Raw genomic sequence first — 25934 nt, 5'->3', positions numbered from 1 at the left:
CATTTTAGATCTTCTCCTATCCTCCCAGATCTTAGATGTCAGAAACCTTTACTCATGCACTCTGGTTTAGAGGTTTGCATAAGTGAGGAAGGCCCTTCGAGGCTGACTAATGTCACTGCCATTTGCACCGATCAGCTTGTCACAATGCAATTGCAGTAAATGCAATGGAAAGTACTTTTATTTGAAGGCCCCTTGACAGAGGGGGAGAAAACACATTTACTCTTTCAAGGCCAGTGCATTTTGCTGGGAGAAGTCTGTTTATAAAATGTGTCTTTTTATCCTTGGAGAGCTCTTTGGGAAAGATCTTTTTGGCAGTGCAGCCCCCAGAGTGATTTGTGCATCTGAAGAACAGAACCACGATTCACAGCCCTTTCCTCCCACCTCCTAAAGACCAGAAGGTAGTTTCATGCTAGTGGCAGAAGCACGCTTCTCCACCCAACAAGGACAGAAAATTGCATATTTTAACAAAAATGTTGAGCTAGTCTCATCATGGCTGTTTAAGGAAACAGTTGTTCACTAGTATTTGTTGACAATGTCTTCAATAAGAAAGAAACAATGCTGCGAACACTTGTTTGGACAAGATTCTTTTCCAACTTGTCCCCTCTCATAGGAGCTCAAAGTCATTCAACAGGATGACTTTTATCTTTATCCAAGATATCTGCTCATTCAGTACTGTCTTTAACAGGACAATCCTTCACAATATACAAGGAAGCCTTATTTTTCAGGATAAAGAACAAAGAAAAATGCAAAATAATGTTTACAGTTAGCTAACAGCTATGATTTTAATCCTCTAAGCCTCTCCAAGTCACCACAACTGGAAATCTGCCCACCAAGTGTCACAGACATTAGCTGTCCCCGTGTCTGTTTTGCATCTAGGTCAGGGTGAGCGGTGTCGCCAATGTTTAGAGGTTCCTTACCTATAAACAGATTCCACTCCGTGTCCAGATCGGCCTGATTGGCCAAGCAGCCCTTCATGACGTTGAGGCAGTAGTTGTTGCAAGGCCTGACGGCCGGCAGCCCCCGGCAGTAAGGACAGTACAGCATCTTCATGAGGGCGCGGATGCAGCCTGGGGTCGGGCTGACCTGTCGATTTATGGAAAAGAAGAAAAGCAGATATGAGAAGCATGGAGGGGAGAACAAAGCAATAATTCATCTTTTCTTTCTACTCGAGCATGTTGAACTGTATTGAACCCTTTGTAAAACTCCACCTGGAAGCCAGTCCATTCCTAATTAAATACTTTGTTTGGCAGAGTAGTCATCAATTTTCTTGAAATGTCCCTATCAACAATTTGGTCTCTATCTCATCATCATCCAGCCCCGAAACCCACGCTCTGTTTCATGGCCACAGAACATGAAATGAGATAATGCCTGGGAAAGCAATTTGCAAAGTTAAAAGCTCTATAAAAATGTAGGTATGATTAAAGTTTAATGTGACACCTTTAGAAAATTTTCCAACTGGTTATTTGACCCTGTTTCTAAAGGAGTCTGGCAGATATACTTCCTTTGTATATAACTTTTTAAAAGGGATCAATATCAACTCCTCTGGGATTTCTGAGGTTCAGTCCTGCTTAGAGGCCATGAAACTGCCAGGGCATCATTCTTCGGCAACTGCAGCTCTACAGTCCTGGGAACTTGGTAGAAAATGGACCCAGTGTTGAGTGGGAGGAGAAATTCTTGCAGCAATTCAGAGGCTAACTCATCCACCAACAATGAAGTGCTCTTTGCCCTGAATTTGAAAAGCCCTGAATCCACTCTAAACTAATAAGATATTTGTTAGACTCACTGAACATTCTATTTTGACTTCAAGAGGAAAGAATATTTAAAACAGAATAACAGCAATAACAAAAAATACAAAAAGTGCTGTTCCTGACTATAGGCCAATAGTATTGTCATATTTATGTGGTTGGTTCTGAAGAATATTGTTGTTTTTTTGTCAAATACTACATATTGTGAAGTTGCCTTCTAGGTTTGAAACTAGGCTGCTTTGTGTCATCTGGACCATATGGAGAGTTAGTCTTCCCAGCACCACCTGTGTCCACAGGTGACATTTATACATCTAGGACATGCAGATAGTGACAAAGCATCGAATCAATGGAAGAGTAAAGAGATGCTTTCAATTCCTCTGGCTGAGAGCTGTTATATTGTCCTTTACTCAGAAACCACAAGAGGACTTCAACTGAAGGATTTGTTTTTGGTAAAATTTTCTTAATTTTATGGTGTACATGGACTAAGATCCTAATACATTATTTCAGGAAATGAAATCATTTATTTATTTCCTCAGGTTCTGACATTTCTAGTTGTCCTTTTGATTTTTTTTCTTTCTAAACTTTTATGAAATTTTTCAAACATCCAGCAAAGTTCATGTTGGCTTTTCTTTATATATAGATATGTAGCGGATGGTATTTTTTCATTATTCCCAAAATTTATTTTCCAACAACAAAGCAAAAAGAAAAAAATGAGTACCCTCATAGCATTATCTCCATTTTTTTAAATTTAGACAACATTGGTTTACAGCTTTTGTTTGTGATTTAGAGGTAGAGAATGGCTCCCTTCGGGGGCACCCGCACCACATCCACCAATGAAACACCCATAGTCCTTCACCACAGTCCATCTTCCTCCCGTACCCCTTTGCTCTCATCACCCCTTTCTCTCTGGCAGCCTCAGTTCTATGGTCAGATTTCTAAGGTTTGTTATTAGTTTGGCTTTATCTGACCCTTTGTGTTGTTTCTCTATATTCCACATAGAAGTGACAACTGAGCAGCTCAATTTTAAAATTTTCTTTTCTCCACATATATCCCAAGTCATCAGAGGAAATAATTCAGAGAAAAAAGAAATTAATGTGGCCCTTCAAGTCTGAATGCATCTTGATTCTTTGGCCTGGTTGCAATCCTACACATCTTTGCCTGTAGGATTTTGTTCCCCAGCCCTCAATTTCTCTCCTGGCCCTGATGTGTTTCTCCAGAGACCTACTCTATTTTCACCTGAGCTGGCTAAGCTGTTTCTTCCTTTGTCTCTGTTGGATTTTTCGTTTTCTCACACTGACATTACATGATGCTTTGCTTCTTCTCACTCAGTATGCTATGGTATAAAACTTGCAGCATTTGTCAATATTGCAGATGCAAACTTGAGATCTCACAGACCATGTGGACAGTCTATTTCATTATTACAACCTACACTGTTTGAGATAACATGAGTATGTTTAGAATGTATGATGATGATTTAGGTGCTCATAAGTGCTTTTGGAATTAAACTCTATTGTGTTCCTCAATTTTTTGGCCACCTTGATAATCAAAGAAAAAAGGAACAAGATTGTTTTCCGTATCTCAGCATTCAATTGTTGCTTTTTAACTTTGTTTTCAAAGGTTATTGATTGCATTAATTCCAAAGCTTGGCTTTTTTAATTTTTTTTTTTTATTCTCTGGGAACCAGTGACCATTTTCTCAGTCTGACATTTCAGAAGAGGATCCAACTCAGGGTAGCAACCCAACAGAGAAAATTGAACAACCTTAAAAACCTAAAAGACCAATGTTGTTCAAGTTAAATATGACTCTCTCAGTACATTTGGAAATGATATCCTTCCTGGTCAAATAAAGGGCATCTGGAGAAGAGGAAAATGGAGAATGAAGGATCAAAGTTGAAGCTTTCATGTCCACAGATCAGATTTTTTAGCTTGAACTAAAATTAAAAAAAAAAATCATTTCATGCAGAATACTTTTAGAAGTAAGCCTCTGAAAAATGAGGCCGTTTGAAATGCCAAATTGTGCGAAGGGATATTTCTATTTTTAATTGTTTAATAGTTTTATAAGTGTGCTGTAATTACTTTTCAAAACCATCTAATTTTGAAATCAATATTAACTCACAAGAATTTGAAAAAATGGTAGAGTCCCGGGTTCCTTTTGCTCCCTGTCCCCCACTGGCAACATCTCAGATAGCTGGGGTACAACACCCAAAGGAGGAAACTGACATTGGTTGCACTACTATGAGCTAGTCTACAGACCTTATTCAATTTCCATGATTTTCCAACCTGCATCTGTGTGTGTGGATATGTCACCTTTATGCACTTTCACTGTGCAACATTACCACATCTGACACAGAGTCTTTTCCACCACAAAAGAACCCCTGTGCCTTCTCCACCACGTTCCTGTCCCCTTCCAATCTACTGGCACTAATCTATTTTCCATCTCTATAATTTTGTCATTTCAAAAATGCAATATACAGCTATTATACAGTATAGAACATTTTGAGTTTTACTCTTGTTTTTTTTTACTCAGCATGGTGTCCTTGAGTTCCAAACAAGTTGCTGCATGTATTAATAGTTCATTCCTTTTAAAAAAAGATTTATTTATTTATTTATGTGTACAAGAACTGGGGTGCAGACCAGAGGTGTGGTAGGGTGAGAAGATTCACCAGAGACAGAGTGTGGAGCAGAACAGGTGGATTGACTAAAATTCACTGCTGAGGGGTGCTGTGGATAAGACAGGAGAGGTCTGCTGTGCCATGTGGGTCAGCTCCATGACTAGAGATTGAACTCGTGCTGCAGTAGCTGTGGATAGCTTCATAGTGCTGACGCTTAACCACTTGCACCACCAGGGAGGCCACAATAGATCATTCTATTAATGAGTAGTATTCTATTGTTTGGATGTGCCAGAATTTGTTCAACTCATCACTCACTAAAGGTTATCTGGTTCCTTATCAGTTCTTTTCTATATGAATAAAACTTCTGGGAGCATGCATGTACACGTTTTTGCATAGATATAACTTGCCATTTCCTGGAATGAATGCCCAAGAGTATAACTGATGTGTCAAATGGTACATGCTTAGTTTTATAAGAAATGGGCAAGGAATTTTCCAGAGTGGTTGCAGCATTCCCCATTCCCACCAGCAATGTGTGAGAGATTCAGTTTCTCCACATCCTTGCCAGTATCTGATATAATCACAGTTTTGCAATTCAGTCAACCGAGTATGATTTTACTATGAAATCCTTGCATCGTGAGTTTAGTCCTCCCATTAACATCTTTGGATGCTTTTTGTATACAATGGACGATTATGAATTATCATTTTATATCTGATGTTACAGTTGACTGGCTTTGAGAAATAATAACTTGAGGAATATAATAATATAACTCATAACTCAGGTTCCATGTGAAATAACTGAAAAATAAATTAAATAAAATTTATTGAGCTCTGAGTTTGTTACCTTATCATTTTGTTGTTGTCTGGGTTTCGTTTTTTTAAAGGTTAAAGCATGATATATTGGAATATGGCAAGAAACACAAAAAGAATGCTCTAAAAAGCTGCATTGGGAGATAGCACTAAGACTGATCTACCTGGCTAACCAAGTGTGTCAGGATGTTATAGCAAGTAATTTTTATGCTTTCTAAATGCAATTTGAGACATAGCATACCCTTAGCCATATAATAGCAATTCATTGCAGATCTTTAGCATACTTAAGATTTTTTATATCTAAACCAACATTCATGGCTGGCGCTCACATTAGCAACTTCTAATAGTAGTCAATGTAAAATAAGAGTGTCTGTTAGAATATTTTTCAAAAACAAGAAAACACGTGAAAGTGATAACTCTATATTTATATACAATAACCAGATACCTAGCAAGTACTCGTTTCTTTGGAAATCATGTAAGCAAAATAATCAAATAAACATGTGTCTTCTCTTTCCTAAAGATAAATAAGTTAATGTAAGTGGATAACTTAATAAGAATAAATTCAACATACATTTCTTTTCTGAGCAAGTGCCGATGCTATCTTCCAGAGTTGTATTCAACATGGTGAGAATTCTATTCTTCATTTTAATAGATCAGAGACTCTGAAGTGTCTTCAAAACTCTCAAGTGATTAAATGATACTGAAAATAGTTCTTATTTAAGTAATTTTCATTATAATTCTTTTTTTTTAAAAAAGATTTATTTATTTATTTATTTATACAAGCGCTGGGTACAGTCAGAAGCGTGGGAGGGTGAGAGAATTCACCAGAGCCAGAGCAGGGAGCAGAGCAGGCAGAAGGACCGAGGTACACTGCTGAGGGGAGCAGCGGGTGGCAGGAGAGGTCTGCGCTCCATGTGGGACCCGCCTCCGGTGGCTGGGGAGCAGCCAGGGATCGAACCGGCGCTGCAGAGGCTGCGGGCAGCTTCACAACCCAGTGCTCAACCGCTGCGCCACCAGGGAGACCCTACATTATAATTCTTTAACAATTATAACATGTAAATAGGCTTTGTAGCAAATTCATGAATTGAATTTGTTTCTTCATGGTTCACTCATATACTTTCAGTCATCCAACATTTATAAGAAACGTGGTACCCATTATTTGAAGGCTCAGAATATGCTTATTTTCAGATCACTTTGGGCAAAATAATTATTTGTGGATAAGTGTGGGGTTAAAGAAAACGTGGGAGGGCATGTAGCTCAGAATTAGCGAGCATGGATAGCCAGCCTGGGACAGCTTTTGAAGGACATCATGTAACAGATGTCTGTAAGATCTGCATCGGGGATGAGTGACACCACAGCCATGGTGGGCAGAGAATGCCAGGAATCCAGGCTTGCACTGAAGCAACTGTAAAGCTAGCAAAAAATGACAGAATCAACATTCCCGGAACTCTAAGTGCTCCAGTAAAACACTTTCAGCAACCTGGAGAATACTGAATAAAGAAAGAAGCTGCTAAATTTGAGTAAATCAGCATTGCTAAATCTTAAGTATCAAGACATGCAGTCAGACAAAGTATCTTCTCTGACCACAGTGGAAAGAAGCTTGAAATCAATATCAGAAGAAAAACTGGAAAATTCACAAATATGTGGGAATGAAACCATGTGCTCTTGTACAACTGATACTTAAAGAAAGAAGTCTTTGGGGAAATTAGAAAATACTTAGATGAGTGAAAATGAAAACAGCAAATGAAAACGTAAAACCATAAATACCTACATTAAAAGGGAAGACAGATCTTAAATCAATAAACTAATGTTAAACGTTAAGGAACCAGAAAAAAGAGCAAACTGAAACCAAAGTTAGCAAAAAAGAAAAGGAAATAATAAAGATTAGATAAACAAACTCTAGCTTTACTTTGCTCTTCTTTTCTGGTCCCTTAAGGTGTAAAGTCAGGTTATTGATTTGAGATCTTTCTTCTCCCAGAAGCTGGAAGCAGGGGGTAGTCTCTCCCTCTGTCTCATGAAAGAATCAATTCTGCTGACACCTTGATCTCAGACTGCTCTTCTCCTAACTGTGGGAGAGTAGATTTCTGTTATTTTAATTCACTCAATTTGTGGTAACACTATGGTGGTCCTAGGAAACTGATACCTATGCCAACAAATTATATAACCTTGATAAAATGAACAAATCCCTAAAAACACATAACCTCCCAAGACCAAATCATTAAAAAAATAGGAACTATGAATAGATCTATAAAAAGTAAAGGATTAAATTGATAATCAAGTGACTCACAACAAAGAAAATCTCAGACCAGTAGGCCACTGGTGAATTCTACTAAATAGTTAAAGAAGATTTAACAATAATCCTTCTTCAACTCTTCCAAAAAATAGAAGGGGAGGGAATATGTCCTAATTCATCCTAAGCGACTTATATGACCTTATACCAAGGCCAAGGACATAATAAGGGAAGAAAATTATAGACTAATATCCCTTATAAAAATAGATGAAAAATTCCTCAGCAAAATACTGGCCAACTGAATCCAAGAGCATAGAAAAAAGATTATATACTATGTCCACGTAGGACTTATCCCAGGAATGGAAGGGCAGTTCAATAGGAGAAATGTAACTAATATAATACACTGTTTTCATAGAAAAAAGGCCAAAAACCCACATAGTCATCTCAATTGATTCAGAATAGGTTTCTGACAAAATCTAACATTCTTTCATGCTAAACACAGATAGAAACCTAGGAATAAAAGGGAACTTCTTGAACATGATAAAGGGCATTTATGAAAAACTCACAGCTGACATAATACTCAACAGTGAACAACTGAAAGATTTCCCCCTGGGATCAGGAGCAAGAAAAGGAGGCCTGTTTCCATGACAGTTTGTCAAGATTATCCTCAAAATTCTAGCTGGAGTCATGAGGCAAGAAATAGAAAAAAGGGATACGTAAATTGGAAAGGAAGAATTTAAGCCATATAGTCATAGATGACAAGGTCCAATATGTAGGAAATTCCTAAGAATTCACCAAAAAAACCCTACTAGAAATAATACATGAATTCAGCAAAGTTGTAGGGTACACGATCTATATACAAAATCTATGAGTTTCTACACTTTAGCAATGTACCAGCTGGAAAGGAATCTAAGAAGATTCTGCTTACAATAACATCCGAAAGGAAAAAAAAAATACCGGGGAGTAAATTTAAGCAAGGAGGTGATGGAAATTTATATTGGCAATAATAAAACATTGCTAAAAAAATTTCAGCACACAACTAAGACAGTCAAAACACTGCGTACTATCCAGGAATCTTACTGCTGGTTATTTCCCCCCAAATAATTAAAAAACAGGATCTGGAAGAGATATTTGCACTTCTGTGTTCAATGTTACTTTATTCACATTAGCCAAGAGGTGGAAATAACCTAAATGATGATCATCTGATGAATGGATAAAGAAAATGTAGTGTACACATAGGATGGAATATTATTCAGCCTTAAAAAAGAAGGGAATCCCGCAATAAGTGGTAGCATGGATGAACTTGGAGGACATTATGCTAAGTGAAACAAGTCAGCCATAGAAGGACAAATACTGCATTATTCCACTTATATGAGGTACTGAAAGTACTGAAATTTGCAACAACATAAGTAGAATAATGGTTGCCAGAGTCCAAAGGGGAGCAGGAAATGGGGAGCTCAATGAATACAGAGTTTTAGTCATGCAAGATGAAAAAGTTCTAGAGATGTGTTTAAATAGGCATATAGTTAACATATCATGTACTGAACACATGATTTGATTAAGAGGAAATATTCCATGTTTCTTACAATTATGATGATGATGATGATGATACAAATAACACTGTGTTACTGACATAAGGATAGACAGAGATTTATGAAACAGAGTTGAAAAACAGAAATAAACATATACTTGCAGTCAACTGATTTTCACAAAGGTGCAAAAAACAGTCTGTCAAGAAATCCCACTAGCAAAACTGGATATCCTAGGGGAAGATAGTGAAGTTGGGTGTTACCTCATACCCTGCACAAAAGTTACCCAAAATGGATTGATGGCCCAGATATAAGAGAAAAATATATAAAACTCTTGGAAGAAAACATATAAAGCAAATAAATGTTGATGACCTTGGTTTTGGCAATCGATTAATAGATTTGACACCAAAAGTAAAAAATGAAAAAAATTGCACATACTGAAAAGGAAAACTTTTGTGCATCAAAGGGTATTATAAAAAAAATAAAAAGATGGGCCTCCCCTGGTGGCACAGCGGTCTTCAGTGCTGGTTCGATCCCCGGCCACCGGCGAGGGTCCCACATGGCAGGACAGACCTCTCCTGCCATGCCCGCTGCTTCCCTCAGCAGTGTATTTCGTCGGTCTGCCTGTTCTGTTCCCCGCTCTGGCTCTGGTGAATTCTCTCACCCTCCCACGCTTCTGACTGTACCTGGTGCTTGTATGAATAAATGAATAAAATCTTTAAAAAAATAAAATAAAATAAATAAAACAAATAAAAAGATAATCTGTAATGGTAGAAAATATTTGCAGACCATATAATTAATAAGGCTGCAGAATAGATACAGAGCAACTCAATAACAAAAAGACAACCAATTAAAAAATAGGAAAATGACTTGAGTAGATATTTCTTGAAGAAACAAAAATGGCTGACAAGCTCATGAAAACACTCCAGCTCATCATTGTCACGACAGAATGCAAATCAAATCAAAATGAGATCTCACTCCTATCCCTAAGCCAGCAATAGGAAGAGATAGTCAATAACAAGTGTTGCTGTGATGTGGGTGCTGATGGTGTGGAGAAACCACCACCCTTCTATATTGTGATGTACCATGGCAGCTATGTTGGAAACACAGACCCCCCCCCCCCCATATATGACCTGGCAATTGTACTCTTAGTTATACATTCAAGAGAAATGAAGATAGAAGCTACACAAAATCTCAGACATACATTGTTTATAGCAACATCATTTATAATAGCTCAAAATGGGGGAGGGGGGACAAAATGCCCACACACTGAGAAATAATAAACAAAATACTGTGTATCTATACAATGAAATATTATTCAGCAATTACAAGAAACAGAATTCTGGGGCCTCCCTGGTGGTCTAGGGGTTAAGTCTCAGTGCTATCACCAGGAAGGCCTGAGTTCCATCCCCTTCAAGAAGCTACCCACATGGTGCCACAGGACCTCTCCTGTCTTGCCCACTGTTCCCCTCAGCAGTGTTTATCAGTCAGTCTGCCTGTTCTGCTTCCCATTCTGTCTCTGGTGAATCCTTTCACACCCCGCACCTCTGGCCTACACGCCAGCTCTTCCATGCATAAATAAATAAAATCTTAAAAAAAAAAAAAAACAATGGAATTCTGAAACATGTCCCAAAATAGAGGAATTTTCAAACATTATTTAATATAACAAAAACCAGTTATAGAAGACCATGTACCTTATGATTCTTTTTGTACAAAATAGTCCAGACTCAGTAAATCCATAGATATGAAGAGCAGGGAAGTGGTGGTCAGGGGTGTGGTGAGAGGCTGGGGGAAGCATGGTATGGAGGAAAAGTGACTGCTGATAAGCACACATTTTGTTTTGTGTGATGAACATGTTCTAAAACTAGACTGCAGAACAATGATAATTGTCTAGCACTGTAGGCAAATATACTAAATACCATGACATTCATACTTGAAATGAGTGGACTTTATGGTATGTAAATTAAGTTTCAATAAAGTTGTTTAAAAGGAGAGATCAAAAGAACACCTTTAACAAATAAATTCCTGTTATCATATTTGTACATTTTAAAGGAATTTCAGAGCTAGAGACACACTTCTTTATCATTAACCAGAGGCTATATTAAGCCATCTGGTTATATTAAACCATCTTTATATAATATTAACCTTGAGTAACATGCATGTGTTACATATGTATGTTTTCAAGTTTGTGTCTGACTACTTAAGTGCTGTTTGAACTATTCATCAGTCTATTAGGTGCATAATAACTCACATTTATTAACTTTGATGGCAGTTTTTATTTGTTTTAAGAAATGAAATTAAATATAGACACTGCTTCTAGGCAACAGTGAATTTGTGACACAATCTGACAATCACTAACAGGGTTGGCAAGAACTGCCACAGACCTCAACTAATCTCACTTCCCGTGTCCTGGTTTTGTTTTCAAGTGTTCCTCAGCACTGATGTTACTTACACTTGGCTTTGAAAACTCTGCAGTTACGGTTATTAGGTATGCATATTATGCCTATTCTTTTCCTCCCAAACCCAGCAAGTTCAATCATCATTTCATGATTCACAAAAGCCCTGTAAGCTTCATGCTTTTGGGGGGAGGTTTCTAGTTAATAAGTAAATTACTTTTTAAAAATATGCTGAATTTCTATCACGGTGGCTCTATAAACATTTGTCATCTATTTAGGAAACACTTTTCCTGCAGGCTCTGATTTGCAATTCATAATTATTTCCTGTCTTATCCTTGTTCTTTCTCAATGGTACAAGATGGAAAGAAGATGGCTTTGGAGCATACACATTTTAATCAACATGCAAACTGAATTGGGAGGCCCAAAGATTTTCTGTTTGTATGCATGAAAATTCATCTCCACCAGGCCGCCATCAAGCAACAGTGGAAATATTAGGTTGCATATAGATACAAGGGTGGATGCTTTTCATTCACGAGCAGGAAATAGCTCTTTTTATTAGTGAAATACGTATATCAGAGGGTTTTCTTATCTGTTCAACCCATAGAACAAAACCTCATTTTAATTTTTACCTTTCTCTATCATGATGAGGTTTTCATGACACCACCTTTTGGTTAAGCATTCTGCTTGACATTCTGAACTTTAACCAAACGTAAATTTTTTAAATGTGAACACAGAATGCTAAACAAGATACCTGACTATCTCAACAGGGAATAGCTGTCTTCCTAACTTAGAAATTATAGATTAAACATTACTTCAGTTAGAAGAAACATTTTAGCTATGACTTTGAATATGAGTCACTCATGTGAGAATCCACTTTGGTAAAACTATGAATTTCCAGCCTCTGTACAGTGGTAGTAATATATTCATGATGTATCTGCCTTGGAACACACAAATCTGCTTTTAAAGTAAGGAGATGTGGCATTTTCAAGAATGTAAACCAAATCAATCAGTCTCTCAGGAACGTGTACAATTTTGTACGCCTAGTGTGGGGAGCTGGCATATGGTAGGAGGTGAATGATATTAAAATATGTCTAATACACACAGGAACATAAACAAACACCATATTGTGGTGCTTTGGTAATTTTTGATGCACAACATATGGAAACAGAATCTGTGTTAATATTCAGCGTGTGCGCATGTGTGTGTGCATGTGTGTGTCTGGCTTTTGCTCTCTCGACAATTCCGCCTTTCTGCCAGTAGCATCGATGTTATCTAGTTAATGGGTTACAGAACTGTTAGCACACGTGAAAACTCACATTAGCCATCCTAAACCCTGATGAGCCCTACATGAGAATCTTCCTAGCTCAGAGCATCAGAATGTTTCCATGGAAAATTCCCACTCCTCACTTCATCCTGCCAAGGACCAACATGGATCTTTTCTGAAAAAACATCTAAAGAAAGAAGAAAAGAAAAAATAGCCACATAGTTTACAGTACATTGCACACAGCTAGTTTGGCCACATTCTAGTCATTTGACTGACATGAGTCATGAACTGTCACTGGCAAGCAAAGAACGTTATTTAGACATTTCTTTGGGCGTGGGGGTGAAGAAGAGCCACTTCAAGAAAGGGTAGAGGTGATTTTACCTTAAAAAAAAAAGGACAAATGGGCTCCAAGGTGGTGCAAGGTGTTGTCTCAGCACTATGAAACTATCAGCAGCCACTGCAGCACAACTTCAATCCCCAACCAGGGAGCTACCCACATGGCACAGCAGACCTCTCCTTTCTTGCCTGCTGCTTCCCTCATCAGTGTATTTCAGTCAATTTGCCTGTTCTGTTCCCTGCTCTGTCTCTGGTGAATCCTCTCACCCTGGCCCCACCTCTGGCCTATACCCCAGTTCTTGTATGCATAAATAAATAATTTTTTAAAAAGATTTATTTATTTTATTTATACATACTGGGTACAGTCAGAAGCGGGAGAGGGTGAGAGAATTCACCAGAGCCAAAAGGGAGAGCAAAGCAGACAGACTAACGAGGTACACTGCTGAGGGGAGCAGCAGGTGGCAGGAGAGGTCTGCGCGCCATGTGGGACCCTTGCCAGCGGATGGGGATCGAACCAGTGCTGCAGAAGCTGCGGGCAGCTTCGCAGCCCAGCACTCAACTGCTGCACCACCAGGGAGGCCCTAAATCTTTTTTTTTTTAAAGGACAGAAAAAGTCAACACAGTAGTTTTTGAGAGGGGAAAAAAGATAAGACTATTCCAAGAAAAGTTTTCCTCCTCTTTTCTAATCTTAATAGAATGGAAGGCTAGGAGTGAATTCATTCTTACATTCATTTATGAATATTTAACAAGCATCACCATGTGCTGGCACTGCTTGGGGTGATATAATGAAAATAAATGGTGGATTTCAAAGTTCCTAGGAAGCAAGACCCACAGTTGAAGAAGGACAGGTAAGAACTGCCTGAGGTTCAAATGACTGACTAGTAATCAGAGCTGAAGAAGAAGCTGATTTCAACCAAGGCAGGTCATTTAGGAGTTGGCCATAGAAACTCCCAGGAGAAACAGAAGGAGTGTGAAGAATTCAGCAATCTTAGATTATTCACTGATTTACTGTTGTTGTTTTCTTTTTTTAAAAAAAGATTTATTTATTTATGCATGCAAGAACTGGGGTACAGGCCAGAGGTGTGGGGGGTGAGAGGATTCACTAGAGACAGAGTGGGGAGCAAAACAGGCAGATCTACTGAAACACACTGCTGCAGGGAGCAGCAGGCAAGACAGGAGAGGTCTGTTGTGCCATGTGGGTAGCTCGCTGGCTGGGGATTGAACTCGTGCTGCAGTGGTTGCGGATAGCTTCACAGTGCTACAACTTAACCCCTTGTGCAACCAGGGAGGCCCCTGTTTTTACTTTTCATCTTAAGCACACATCTCCAAAGGACAACGTAAGAGTCTACACAGGATTACAGGTCATACCTACTGTGCCTTTCAATTTTTTAGATATTCCCAGGAGTTCTGGGACAGACAGAATATACCAACAAAACCAAATTCCTGAAATGAATTATTGGAGAACTTTTAGAAGGGTGACACAAAAGTAATGTCTCTAATTGGGGGAGAAGGAGGTGTCAAGGTAGTTTATTGTTACCTCAAATAACACAGGGTCATTTAAATAATTCTTCAGTCTCAATATGGATTTTCTTTAAAGCATGAAACTAATGTGTAAGTAATGGCATATTTGATATAGAACAAGCAATATTACATTATAGTGGTTACTTAGAAGGCATGATGAAGTAGAAAGAGAAGGGAGTAAGTTTTTCCAGACCTCTCATCCAACACTCATGCAAGTTTTTTCCTAAATAAGCTTTCCAACTACATGGCCCTGATGAGCCTGTCCTTTCTGTCCTTTTAGTAAAAAGGAAGGTATTTTGAAAAAGTTAAATGAAAATGCTTCATTGCATATCATGATAGTTTATCAATAAATATAATTTTATGTGATTCATTACTAAATTGACCATCTATACAATTTTGAAAACATCACTACAATTTGTTTGTGTTAAGATATGATACTTTATTCATTTTTATGGAGCCATGGGGGAAAATCCCATTAGACTTGTTATTTCAGTTCATGGTAAAAATTCCAGGAATATCATCCACCATTTGTTCTTACATTTAATAAGACTTAAAGAAAGCCATTGATTAAATTTTAGATAAAAGCTATAATAAAAAAGCTAAGTATAAATTTTACTTAGTTGTAAGGATATTTTTTGTGTTGTTCTAGGTTCTGCAGATAACAAATAATTTAATTATGAATGAAGAGTTGCTGGGTTTAGACTCTAATATCACATTGTTTACCTGCTAGTATAAACTGCAAAATGGATGGTCCTATTGCAAATGGCCATGGAGTACTAACATGTCAAGAACCACGTACACAGAATCTGTTGGTTAAATTTGTTGCATCTTGCAAAATATGCCCTTGATGCCATGTATTACACTGCAACTGGAAAGAATTAATTCAGTTCCAATTGTTCATAGAGAAAAGCTTAAATATAAGTTAAATGCAAGCTACAATCTGGATTTTACAGTATTCTTGGGTCAGCATTTTCATTAATTTTGGCCTGCTAAAGTTTCTATCTGTCTAAAGGGGAAGGACATTAAATGTACTTAATGCACTAGGGAAGAACAATTAAACTTCTCAAGCCCTTCATGAAGGAAAGAACTTCTGCACAGCAAAAGAGACAATAATCAAACAAAGAGAAACCCCGCCAACTGGGAGAACATTTTTGTATACAACGCTAATGATGAAGGACTGATCACAAAAATCTACAAAGAGCTGATGAGACTCAACAAAAACAAAGAAAATAATCCAGTCAAAAAATGGGCAGAAGAACTAAAAAGAAACTTTTCCAAAGAACAAATGCAAACGGTCCACAGGCATGTGAAAAATGTTCAACATCACTTGTAATCAGGGAAATGCAAATCAAAACTACAATGAGATACCATCTTAAACCAGGGAGAATGGCACATATTAAAAAAACTAGCAATAACAAATGTTGGCGAGGGTGTGGAGAAAAAGGAACTCTCCTGCACTGCTGGTGGGAGTGCAAACTGGTCCAACCACTATGGAGAGCTGTGTGGAGATTTTTTGACCTACTAAACATAGAGCTTCCATATGATCCAGCAATTCCACTCCTAGGTATTTACCCAAAGGACACAGAAACAGTAATTCCAAAGGGTACCTGCACCTCTATGTTTACAGCAGCACTATTTACAATAGCTAAGCGATGGAAACAACCCAAATGCCCAAAAATAGATGACTGGATCAAGAAGATGTGGTACATATACACCATGGAATATTACTCAGCATTCAAAAAAGATAAACACATGCAGTTTGCAGCAACATGGATGGAGCTAAAAGGGATGATGCTCCGTGAAATAAGTCAGAAAGAAAAAGAAAAATACCAGATGGTCTCACTCATAGGAGGAATTGAGAAAACCTAAATAAGGGACTAGGAAACAGACTAATTAATACAAAGTAAAAATCAAAATCAACAAGGAACTATAAACCAGAGACACACTATGGGGAGGGGCGGGCAGGGAGAGGAAGTATTAGGGTCAAAATAAGGGGGGTGCAATTGTATAGGGAATATAGCCAAAACAAAAATGCATACATTGTGCAAAAAATGAAAAATGATGTAAGAATTATATAAAATAAAATATTTAAAACAAACAAACAAAGAAACAAAAGATTTCTTTGTAAAATTTTCACTGGTGTGAAATTTTAAAACTTTTTAAACTTTTTTCTCCCAGATTTCCTCAGGAGCGTAATGTTCACATAAAGTGTTTGGATTAATAGAAAACACACTTTTCTCTTACAATATGCATAGATTATTATACCTACCATTTTGGTTTGTTTTTGCAAACTTTGAAGATATTTTAATTGATTCAAATGTTGCATATTTGCTATGCCACAGGGGAAATGAATCGAGAGTACTAGAGTCCATAGCACATTATTTCTTCAGAAAACTTCTTTCAAAATATATCATGACAACTACAACAGCAATGCCAACTGAACTCCCCTGAGTTTGGTCATGGATAGACATAGAAGATGCTAAACCTTAGCAGTCAAGGTTATGTAGACATAGACAAGAAAAAAGATACCTCCTTCTCCATAACCCTTCCCTGGATAAAAAGGCTCAGGGGTTATGCACAGCTCTGTGAAGCTATCTCTGGCCTCTGCAGCACAAGTTCATCCCTGGCCAGCCAGGGAGCTACCTACATGATATAGCAGAGCTCTCCTGTCTCACCTGCCGTTCCCCTCAGCAGTGTACTTCAGTCAATCTGCCTGTTCTTCTCCCCACTCTGTCTTTGGTGAATCCTCTCACCACCCCTGTACCTCTGGCCTGTACCCCAGTTCTTGTACACATAAATAATTATTTTTTAAAAAAGAGGTCTCAGGACAGATTTTGGGAGTCCCAAGACACTTTTTGCCCTAAGGCTACCATCTCTTTCCAGATAGAGGTGTAGTTTCTAGTCTATCTTCTAGACCTTACAGGATACATGCAGCCTTTATGAGAGGTATACCTTGCCTTTTCTATGACTCCATTTCCACATCTTCAGCTTCTACATGAAGTCTTTCTTAAAAGAGATCATCCCATGACTGAAACTATTATTAAGGCCATATTTTTTCATAGTCAACATCTCACAAGTCACAAAAAGACATTTTTCTCCCACATCCCTAAATGTTATATGACACATGGCACCAAAATCTGTGGACCAGAAATGGGATGGGATGTTAGAGACCATTCAAGATATTATAATTCAGTTAGAGAAGCAGATGATTTTAATGCCTGGGTAACGGATTCTTTACAAAGCAGATAGTTTTTAATTTTTTACTTTCAACAACATTGAAAGAGGACCTAATCAAACTGTCAACTGCTAGATTATTAAAAATAAGTTTGGAAGATAGCTATGTTGTTATTTTTGGCTTACTTCTTGGAAGAAGTTCAAAGAATTGAGTGGCTTTTCTTTAACGACATTCCTTCTATTCTTAGCTAACCATTTATTTGAATAATGTTTCTCAATCCACACACTTTAACAATACAAAGGAGTAGAATTTATGTAGAATTACTCTCTATATAAGAAATATTCATCCAGATATTTATGAGCCAGTTTTTTTGGGGGAGGGTAAATCCCACCATTTCATTAAATTTGCAACACAACTTTACATTTAAACTTTAATTATCAAAGAATGTAAGGTATTTGTGTGTTTTTGATTTACTTAGTACCAATAATTATTGTAATGCTAACTCAGTCCAAAAAATTGTTAACACTTGGAAACTTATAGTCATGAATTTTTTAAAATTAATTTAACTTTACATGTATGTATGTGTCACAGAAATGAGAGGGTTCTTATTAACATTTTTAAAACATAAATGTGTATTATATTAGCATAAATTTCTGTGAGGAAATTATAGTGGAAATATGAATTCAAGAAAAAGAAAAACAACTGTTAAAGAAAAAAAATTGTTTATGTCTACTTAAATGGATAATAATGGATTACATATTGCTGAGATATTTAGATTATTTAACTGAAAATGTTTAAAAAAGTAATGCAATGTTTCTTTTCAACTGTCAATATTTACAATATGGCATAAATTACACCCTTTGCAACTATTTAAACTTATGATAAACATTTTAGATAACTTAAAATGTTCACAAACGTACGTAGATTTTAAAAATTACGTTAGAGAGGACACAAAAATATGTACATAATTATACTGAATCTCCACCTCTAATTCTGCTTTTGATCACACCCTCAAGGGAAAGATCTTCATCATTTTCTGTGTGAGCACAGTGCTCAAATCATATGGGTCCTTGGATGGTGTCAGTGTGTGTTTGTATGTAAGATGTGAAAACATTCTGTCTTTGGGAAAGACAATTCTTGTTGTAATATGAACAGTTGAAGAGAGAAGAAATTAGATGCTGTTATAATTTACCAGAAAGTAGAAAAGCACATAAATTTTGGATTATAGGTGGACAAAGATATAAAGTGATTTCAGAAAAATAAAAATAGGTATACTCTGTTGGAAAATCGTTTTATCAATAAATTTCTTTTTTCTTTTGAAAAGCTACTTTAATTTGTCATATCTGAATTCTCTCGTTAATACATTTAAGTCAGATGCACCTGTAGAGAAAATAAATGTCTCCTAAACATTAAAAATAACCTTACGAATATTAAGCTATTGACATCATTTATCATGTGTGGGCCCATAGTAAACAGAGCTACAGGTCAAGTATCTGAAGGAAAAGGACTTACATATACTGATAAGTCATCAAGATTTAATGTAGCAATGGGAATAGTTTTATTAATTATAAGAGAATTCTAATAAGACTTGAAGGGAGAAATAGATAACAGTGACCAAACATCCCACAATGTCCACTTGAGGGCAGTATGAACAGAAGAAGGTGGGGCCAGTGAAACTCAGAAAGAAGGACCGAAGGAAGTAATTAAAGGCTATCTGTCTAGGATGACTTTCCAAACACCTTCCATGCAGCGACAGTGGATTACATGTGAGCAGTATGCTAAGATACTACCCAAGTAATAGCTCTACCTATCTGTGTTTCTTTCTCTTCTATGGACTGTAAGCTCCATGAGGGCAGGGATTTCTCCATCATGTTCACTGTTCACTGCTGTATCTCTAGTGCTCTGAAGCTGTGCCTGACCCACAGAAAGGGCAAATCAATACCTGTTGATTCACAGGATGAATGAGTGACTGAATGAGTGAATAAGTGATTAAAGTGTACAGTTTCAGTATAATGAAAGTCAAATGGTGTGTCCACTCATGTCAAATGTTGAGATTGATTTGGGGAATTTGAAAGGAGATGACTGAACCTAGTGTTTAGGAGTTAATATTTAAACTATGTCTTGTTTAAGCAGAGACATAGTAGTGACAAGGGAGAGAATTAAGATTCAAGGAAGATGTTTTATTTTTCTAGACAATGAAAGATATGAGAATGAAAATTTCTCATGCCAACATGAATAGTAAATAAACCCAATTGTTAACATAAACAAAAACAATAATAGTTCTTTATACAGTACTTTACAGCTTTCAAAAAACTTCAATATATATGATCGTATTTAAAACTTGAAATTACCCCTTGAGATTTCCATTTCATCTCTGGAAATAGAAGTGGGAAAAAACAAATAGCTCATTCTAAGTCATGAACTAGTAAAGGCTGCAGACTAGAATAAAACTTGGTGTTTTGACCCACTCAATGTCAAGAACATCAGAATATAATAAACAACATATATTTTTTGAGTTTTCACAGTATGTAAGTGCCATGGGTTAGTTTAATGGGGATTCTGTTTAATGTGCCAGTTTTGTCTATGTAAAAATGTTAAAACACTGAAAATTGGTGCTATCTGTCATGTTCATTTTCTGTAGCTATTAACTAGAGCCAATAAACAAGTGGGTGGTTAATATCCTTTTTGCCCTTAGGAAAGGAAGAATTTCAATACTGCTTGCATTTCTAAATCAAACTACTCAGCACAGTCTTTTTTTTTTTTTAAGCACAGAGTATTAAGATTATTGAAAAAAATAACTGATCTAATTTAGACATGTATCAGAAATAAATCATGCCCTCAGAAAATGCTTATTTTAAGAGGATATACAGTTTTCCTTGTGAAAATGACATCAGAAGAGGCAGATGCAGATAAGCTGGATAGAATGGATGGCAGCAAAAAAATACATCTAATCTTCTAGAGCTCATTTTTGTAACTGCATATTGTGGTCTACTCCTTAGTGTACATGCAGAAAGTACAAAGTCAAGGGCATTCCAGATGAGGATATAGAGTCCTGGGAACTAAAGTGACCTGTTTATCTCCTATGATTGATTAGTTGCACAAGTAGGAAAAGAACCCATGTTTTCTGTAATATTTTCCTTCATCTAATGTTACTACAGCTGAATTTCCAACCTTACAATCCCAGCTCATAATGATTCTCTCTACTGCACCTTTTAAATTAGAGAGAAAATTTAAGAACTTGAACAAGTAATTAAACTAGACAAGGAACCAAGAAGACAATGGACTTTTGGATTTCCAAGGGTTAATATTTTATGAGGGTCATTCATAAAACTTCCCACAATAATGCTCAATAAGGCCATTCTTGGGCCTCCCCTGGTGGCACAGGCGGTTGAGTGCCGTGCTGTGAAGATGCCGGCAGCCTCTGCAGCACCAGTTCGATCCCAGCCAGCCATCGAGGGTCCCACATGGCATGGCAGACCTCTCCTGTCTTGCCTGCTGCCCCCCGCAGCAGTGTATTTCGTCAGTCTGACTGTTCTGTTCCCCGCTCTGTCTCTGGCGAATCCTCTCACCCTCCCATGCATTTGGCCTGTACCCCAGATCTTGTATAAATAAATAAATCTTAAAAAAAATAAAGCCATCAACTAACATATTAAAATGCATGCCAACTGGGACACAATCCCATAAGTTATGTAGAATCTGCTCATTCTACAAACAAGGTAAAGAATGTACTAGATAAAAATAGCTAATATATGTCCATTTCAACTTCTTCAAATTCCAAAGTCATTTCCATAACTGCTTAAATTCTGATTAAATTTTATTTTCCAACTGGTGCCAAATAGTTATTTGTTCATGTGTTCCCAATGTCTCTTCAGATGAAAGGGCTATGGGTTACCAAGCTTCATAGTAAACCTGAAACTTGACTTTGATCTTTCTGGCTATTGCATTTTACATCGTGACATAGTAAGAAGTGAAATCATACATAAATAGTTTTCATTTAAAACTTGACTTCAGGTCTTCTATATTGATAAATTCTGTAAGTTCAGGAAAAAAAATTGAAAACAAAAACATTGAAATAGCAGTTGTTTGATGAGTAAAACTTGTATTTCTTAATATAAAAAAGAATTTGCTTCAATTAATTACCTATATGCTCCAATATGCCCCAGGTTTTGATAAATTTACCTATTTATCCAAAGTTGAAGTAAAGATGGAAAGGCCAGAATGGACTCCAACAATGTAAACAGACCTTGTAAGTACTATCCAGTCAGCCAGTCATTGATCTTTCTAGTATCCTATGTGATTATTCCCTTAATGATCTGACACAGATGAGAAGCAAATAAGAGAAAAGTGGCAAACAATATTTTGACCTTCTCTGTACTAATACATGTTAAACTTATCTGCGTTATAAATAATATTTCTCTCTTCAAAGCAACATTCACTCTAGATGAAGAACTAATCTATCAACAAAAGGACATGGAGGAAAATTGAGATTACTCTATGGAAATGCTAGAATGATGAATGAAAATTTTCCAATGAAATGCTGATTTACATGAAAGAAAGTGACCCCATACACTACGTCCTTATTCTACTTAACAGACCAGGCCATTTATCAATTTGTCTCCTTGATTGTACATTATTAGTAGAAAATGTATTCTTTGAGTAACACACCTACCAAGGGAAATCTGTTGGTTCTCACAGTAGGGTAGAGATAAGATAAACAAATGCAACATTCTTTCCAGCCTCAAAATGGAGAGTGCCAGAGAAAGGCAAGCAGAAATTCTGTTGACGTCTGTGGATGTGGAATCCCAACAAAGAATAATTATGAGGACAAAAATGTCTATAGCTTTAGGACTGCCGAATCTTTTACTCTCTACTCTATTTACCCCAAATAACACTGTAGTGGACTATGCATTTGCCCCCATTCTTTCTTCAAACAATGTAATCTTTGCTTGAGTGTCAGGAAAGTTTGGATTAAATAGTAGAGGAAGGACGGAAGATTGAACACCCTGTAAGAAAAGATAATAAAATTCCTGTGTATTGATGTAACCAAAAGTCTTATTTTCACTTCTATATCTTTCAAGGAGATAAAATGAAATCACACCTTAATCTTTTTGCTTTTGCTTATTGCAAAGAGACACAGTCCTTTTCTCTCAGCCCTCCCTCAAATGACTTATTAATTTTTTGAGATGTTGACACTTGTTTCTCTCTCTCACTGAGCTGCATTGATGCAGTTGTCATGTTCCTGCAGCGAAAGTCACTCACGTGGCAGGATGACAATGTTCAAACTTTTTAAAGTTCTTAAACTTATAATTAGACTGTGTGCTCAATTTTTGCACAAACAGTTCAGCATCTCAGTTTCTGCTTAAATACACCTTTGACACACTACCTTCCTGGCAGGTTCCAATTATACTTTATTGACGGGAGTTGCCATCATTGGAGAGAGTACATGCTGCTTGCTTAGCTGTGACTTGTTATTGACCATGGTTACCAACTCTGGAAAAAGAGCATGTGGCTTAGTTAGCTGTGTTCAGACTATTTTTGCTCACAGCTAGATGCGAATTATTCACTCCTACTTTGTCAATTCTTGTCTCTTTCAAGAGGACCATGTTTCTGTTTAGCTGTCTGAATCTGAAACAATAGCAGGATCCAACCAAATGTCCACTGGAAAATGATTTCTCATGAGAACTTTGCAGAACTATGTAGGAAAAATGAAAGCACTTTATAATTGATCTTTTCACTTTTTTCAGGCTTCTGGAAGGTGTTTTCAGCTGGGTAAATTCTACACCGCACACCTTTGAGATCATCCAGTCAAGTCTTCCATTGATTACAGACAAAAATCCTTTATCAAAAGTTTATGTTTGGCTATGTATTTACATATTTTAAGACAGTGAGAACTTCTGAAAATGCATGGAAACTGAACCCCTAGGAACCATGCATTGCATTCAGGGTTCTTAAACATTTTATGTTACAGTTCTTCTAGCTTTATATTAATAGTCTATGTCTCTCTAATATTTTGATAAAAATACTCTGGCAGAAGCAAAAGATTAATTTTGAGAACAAATTAAGATAAATCTGGTCGATATTGAGATCATTTAACTAATAACTTATGCCAATACATTTATCTAAGTTCCTTTCATCAGAACACACAGAGAAGTATCTTAATACCTTTCTGCTAACATGATCCTGCAGCCCCCTTCACTGTGTTAAGATAATTGTGGAAAATTGAGCTGACCAAGTTTCATGGGAGGATAGTAACCAAAGTGGTCTCTGTCTTCTTTTCTGCTTGACTAAACTTCAGACAGATTCTTCCAGACTAAGGGGTCTCTGGCCTCCCTTAGAACATTTACTTGGGTTAACTCGTAATTTTAATTGTTTTCTCTGTCCCTTTAAGATGTAAATCTTCTGTTAGCTCTTACCACTTTTACAATCCTGGAATATCTTTTTCAAGGACCTGGGAAAAGTCCACTTAAAATGTAATCAGCAAGAAAGATAAGGACCCTGGCCCCCCAGTTGGAGGGGAGGAAGTAAACTTCTAATAAGCACCAATTAGTAACCACAGAAAGATTTCCTTTGAAGAACTCCCCCACCCCACCACCTCTAGTACTTTTCCAAAAGCTCAGTCTAGGGCTTAAAGAAAACAAAAACACTCCTGCTTTTGTTTCAGTGGAGCTAAGTTCAATATTCTCTTCCCCAGTGCAATAATCTCTCTCCCCAATTGCAATTGTCTTGAATAAAATCTTCCACGCCCATTAACTCCATCTGGCACAATTTCTCTTTGGCAATTGATTTATTCCGACTTACTAAAATACAGCTTTTGAAAAAAAAAATCTTTTTTTTTTTTAATTATATAAATAGCATGCTCCTTTTGAACTTACCAATCTATTTTGCTTTGGTTTTCCTGTTTTTGTTTTTTTTTTTTTTAATTTTCTTTGTGCCCTGAAATACACACCAATTTAGAGAGTGCTATGGTATTTAGCAAGGTTTATTTCAATATAGTCATATTCTTAGATTATAATGATAACCTGACACATAATATCAACAAGGCCTACATTTCTATGACAATTTATGTGATTTGGTACAACCGATTTTGAATAATTCTTTTGAATATATAAAAATAATCTGAAGACCTATGGAAGATATTTATAATCATAAGAGCACAACAAAAAGGTAATATTTTAAAGAAAAAAGCTCATTATCTTGTTCTAATTACACATGGTGATATGTTAGGTATGAAATTAATAGTAAAAATACTGCCAGGTAAATGCGATGTGTGGTGTGCTCCATACTAAATACATTACACTGGTTCCTCATTTGATCCTCATAATACTCACTGAGGAAAGACTTCTTCAAGTAAGGAAACTGAGGCTTAGAGTGTTTAAGTCACTTGCTTGGGGTGCTCAGTGAATGTTTGCTGGATTGAATCTTAATGACTTGGGATGTCCTGTGGGTACTAAATCAATTACCTGCCTATTTATTCTAAGTTGCTGATAGGCCTGTTTTAAGGAGGTCAGAAGCCCTTCCCTCACTTTCTTTCTCAGAATTGGCAATGAGAGCCTGAGGGAGACAGTCCCCAGGCTGGAGAAGGTCTGGGCATCCTGCAAGAGCTTTGCAGCTCCCTTGCAGCTTCCCACCAGCTCAGCCAGCAGGCTCTTTGGCATCTCCAAAGCACTGTGAACAGCTGCAGGGACCCACCTCAGAACCAGAAGACACTCTTTGGGATTCAGCCAAGCCAGCCATAGTTAAAAAAAAAAAAAAAAAAAAAGGATGATAAATTGCTTTGAAATTCACTTTGCTGTAAAATGCTATGTAAATGCAAAGTGATTATCTTTATTATGATAACTGAATTCATGCGTCCTTTTAAATTTCCTACCACGCCTGTTTTGTAGACAATTTATAATGATTCTCCATCAACAACACCTTTTCTGTGTCTTATTGTCATTCATTCCAAAGCCCTTGCCCTGACGCTGGTTAAAATTTATATTTGTAGACAGATAGTTCATTGTTATATACTGACGACATGGAAGATGTCCAAATAAAAGTAAACATTTATTAAATTCCTGCTATGAGTGTTAAGCATTCCCTTGGTTTTGTACAAAAAGAGGACAGTGATGCCGGCCTCCAGGGGCTACAGTTTTTGCCAACAAACACACACAAATCCTTTCACTGTTAAAATAGCACAAATATAACAACACATACATGGGAGTGCAAATGGCTTTCAAAAGTGTTTTATTTTCAGCAATTACTTAGCACCAATTATTCACCAGGCACTGGAAATGTAGTAGTGAGAAAACTGAGCAGGACCCCTGTCTTGGATGGACACTGA

General features: G+C 37.0%; 1 protein-coding gene across 2 annotated transcripts in view; it reads right to left on the bottom strand.

Annotated features, from left to right (window-relative positions):
• The window catches only part of GPC6 (glypican 6), a gene marked incomplete at its 3' end in the record, with an annotated part of 1013029 nt that overhangs the window by 314674 nt on the left and 672421 nt on the right, over positions 1-25934 (bottom strand). For both annotated transcript variants that reach the window (XM_084234499.1, XM_084234500.1), the window contains exon 4: positions 918-1083. In XM_084234499.1, the coding sequence (XP_084090625.1) occupies positions 918-1083 (166 nt within the window). The remainder of the gene's footprint in view (positions 1-917; positions 1084-25934) is intronic.

This window comes from Talpa europaea, assembly GCF_964194135.1.
Source record: "Talpa europaea genome assembly, chromosome: 6".
Classification (NCBI taxonomy): domain Eukaryota; kingdom Metazoa; phylum Chordata; class Mammalia; order Eulipotyphla; family Talpidae; genus Talpa; species Talpa europaea.
This window is presented reverse-complemented; position numbering and strand designations above follow the sequence as displayed.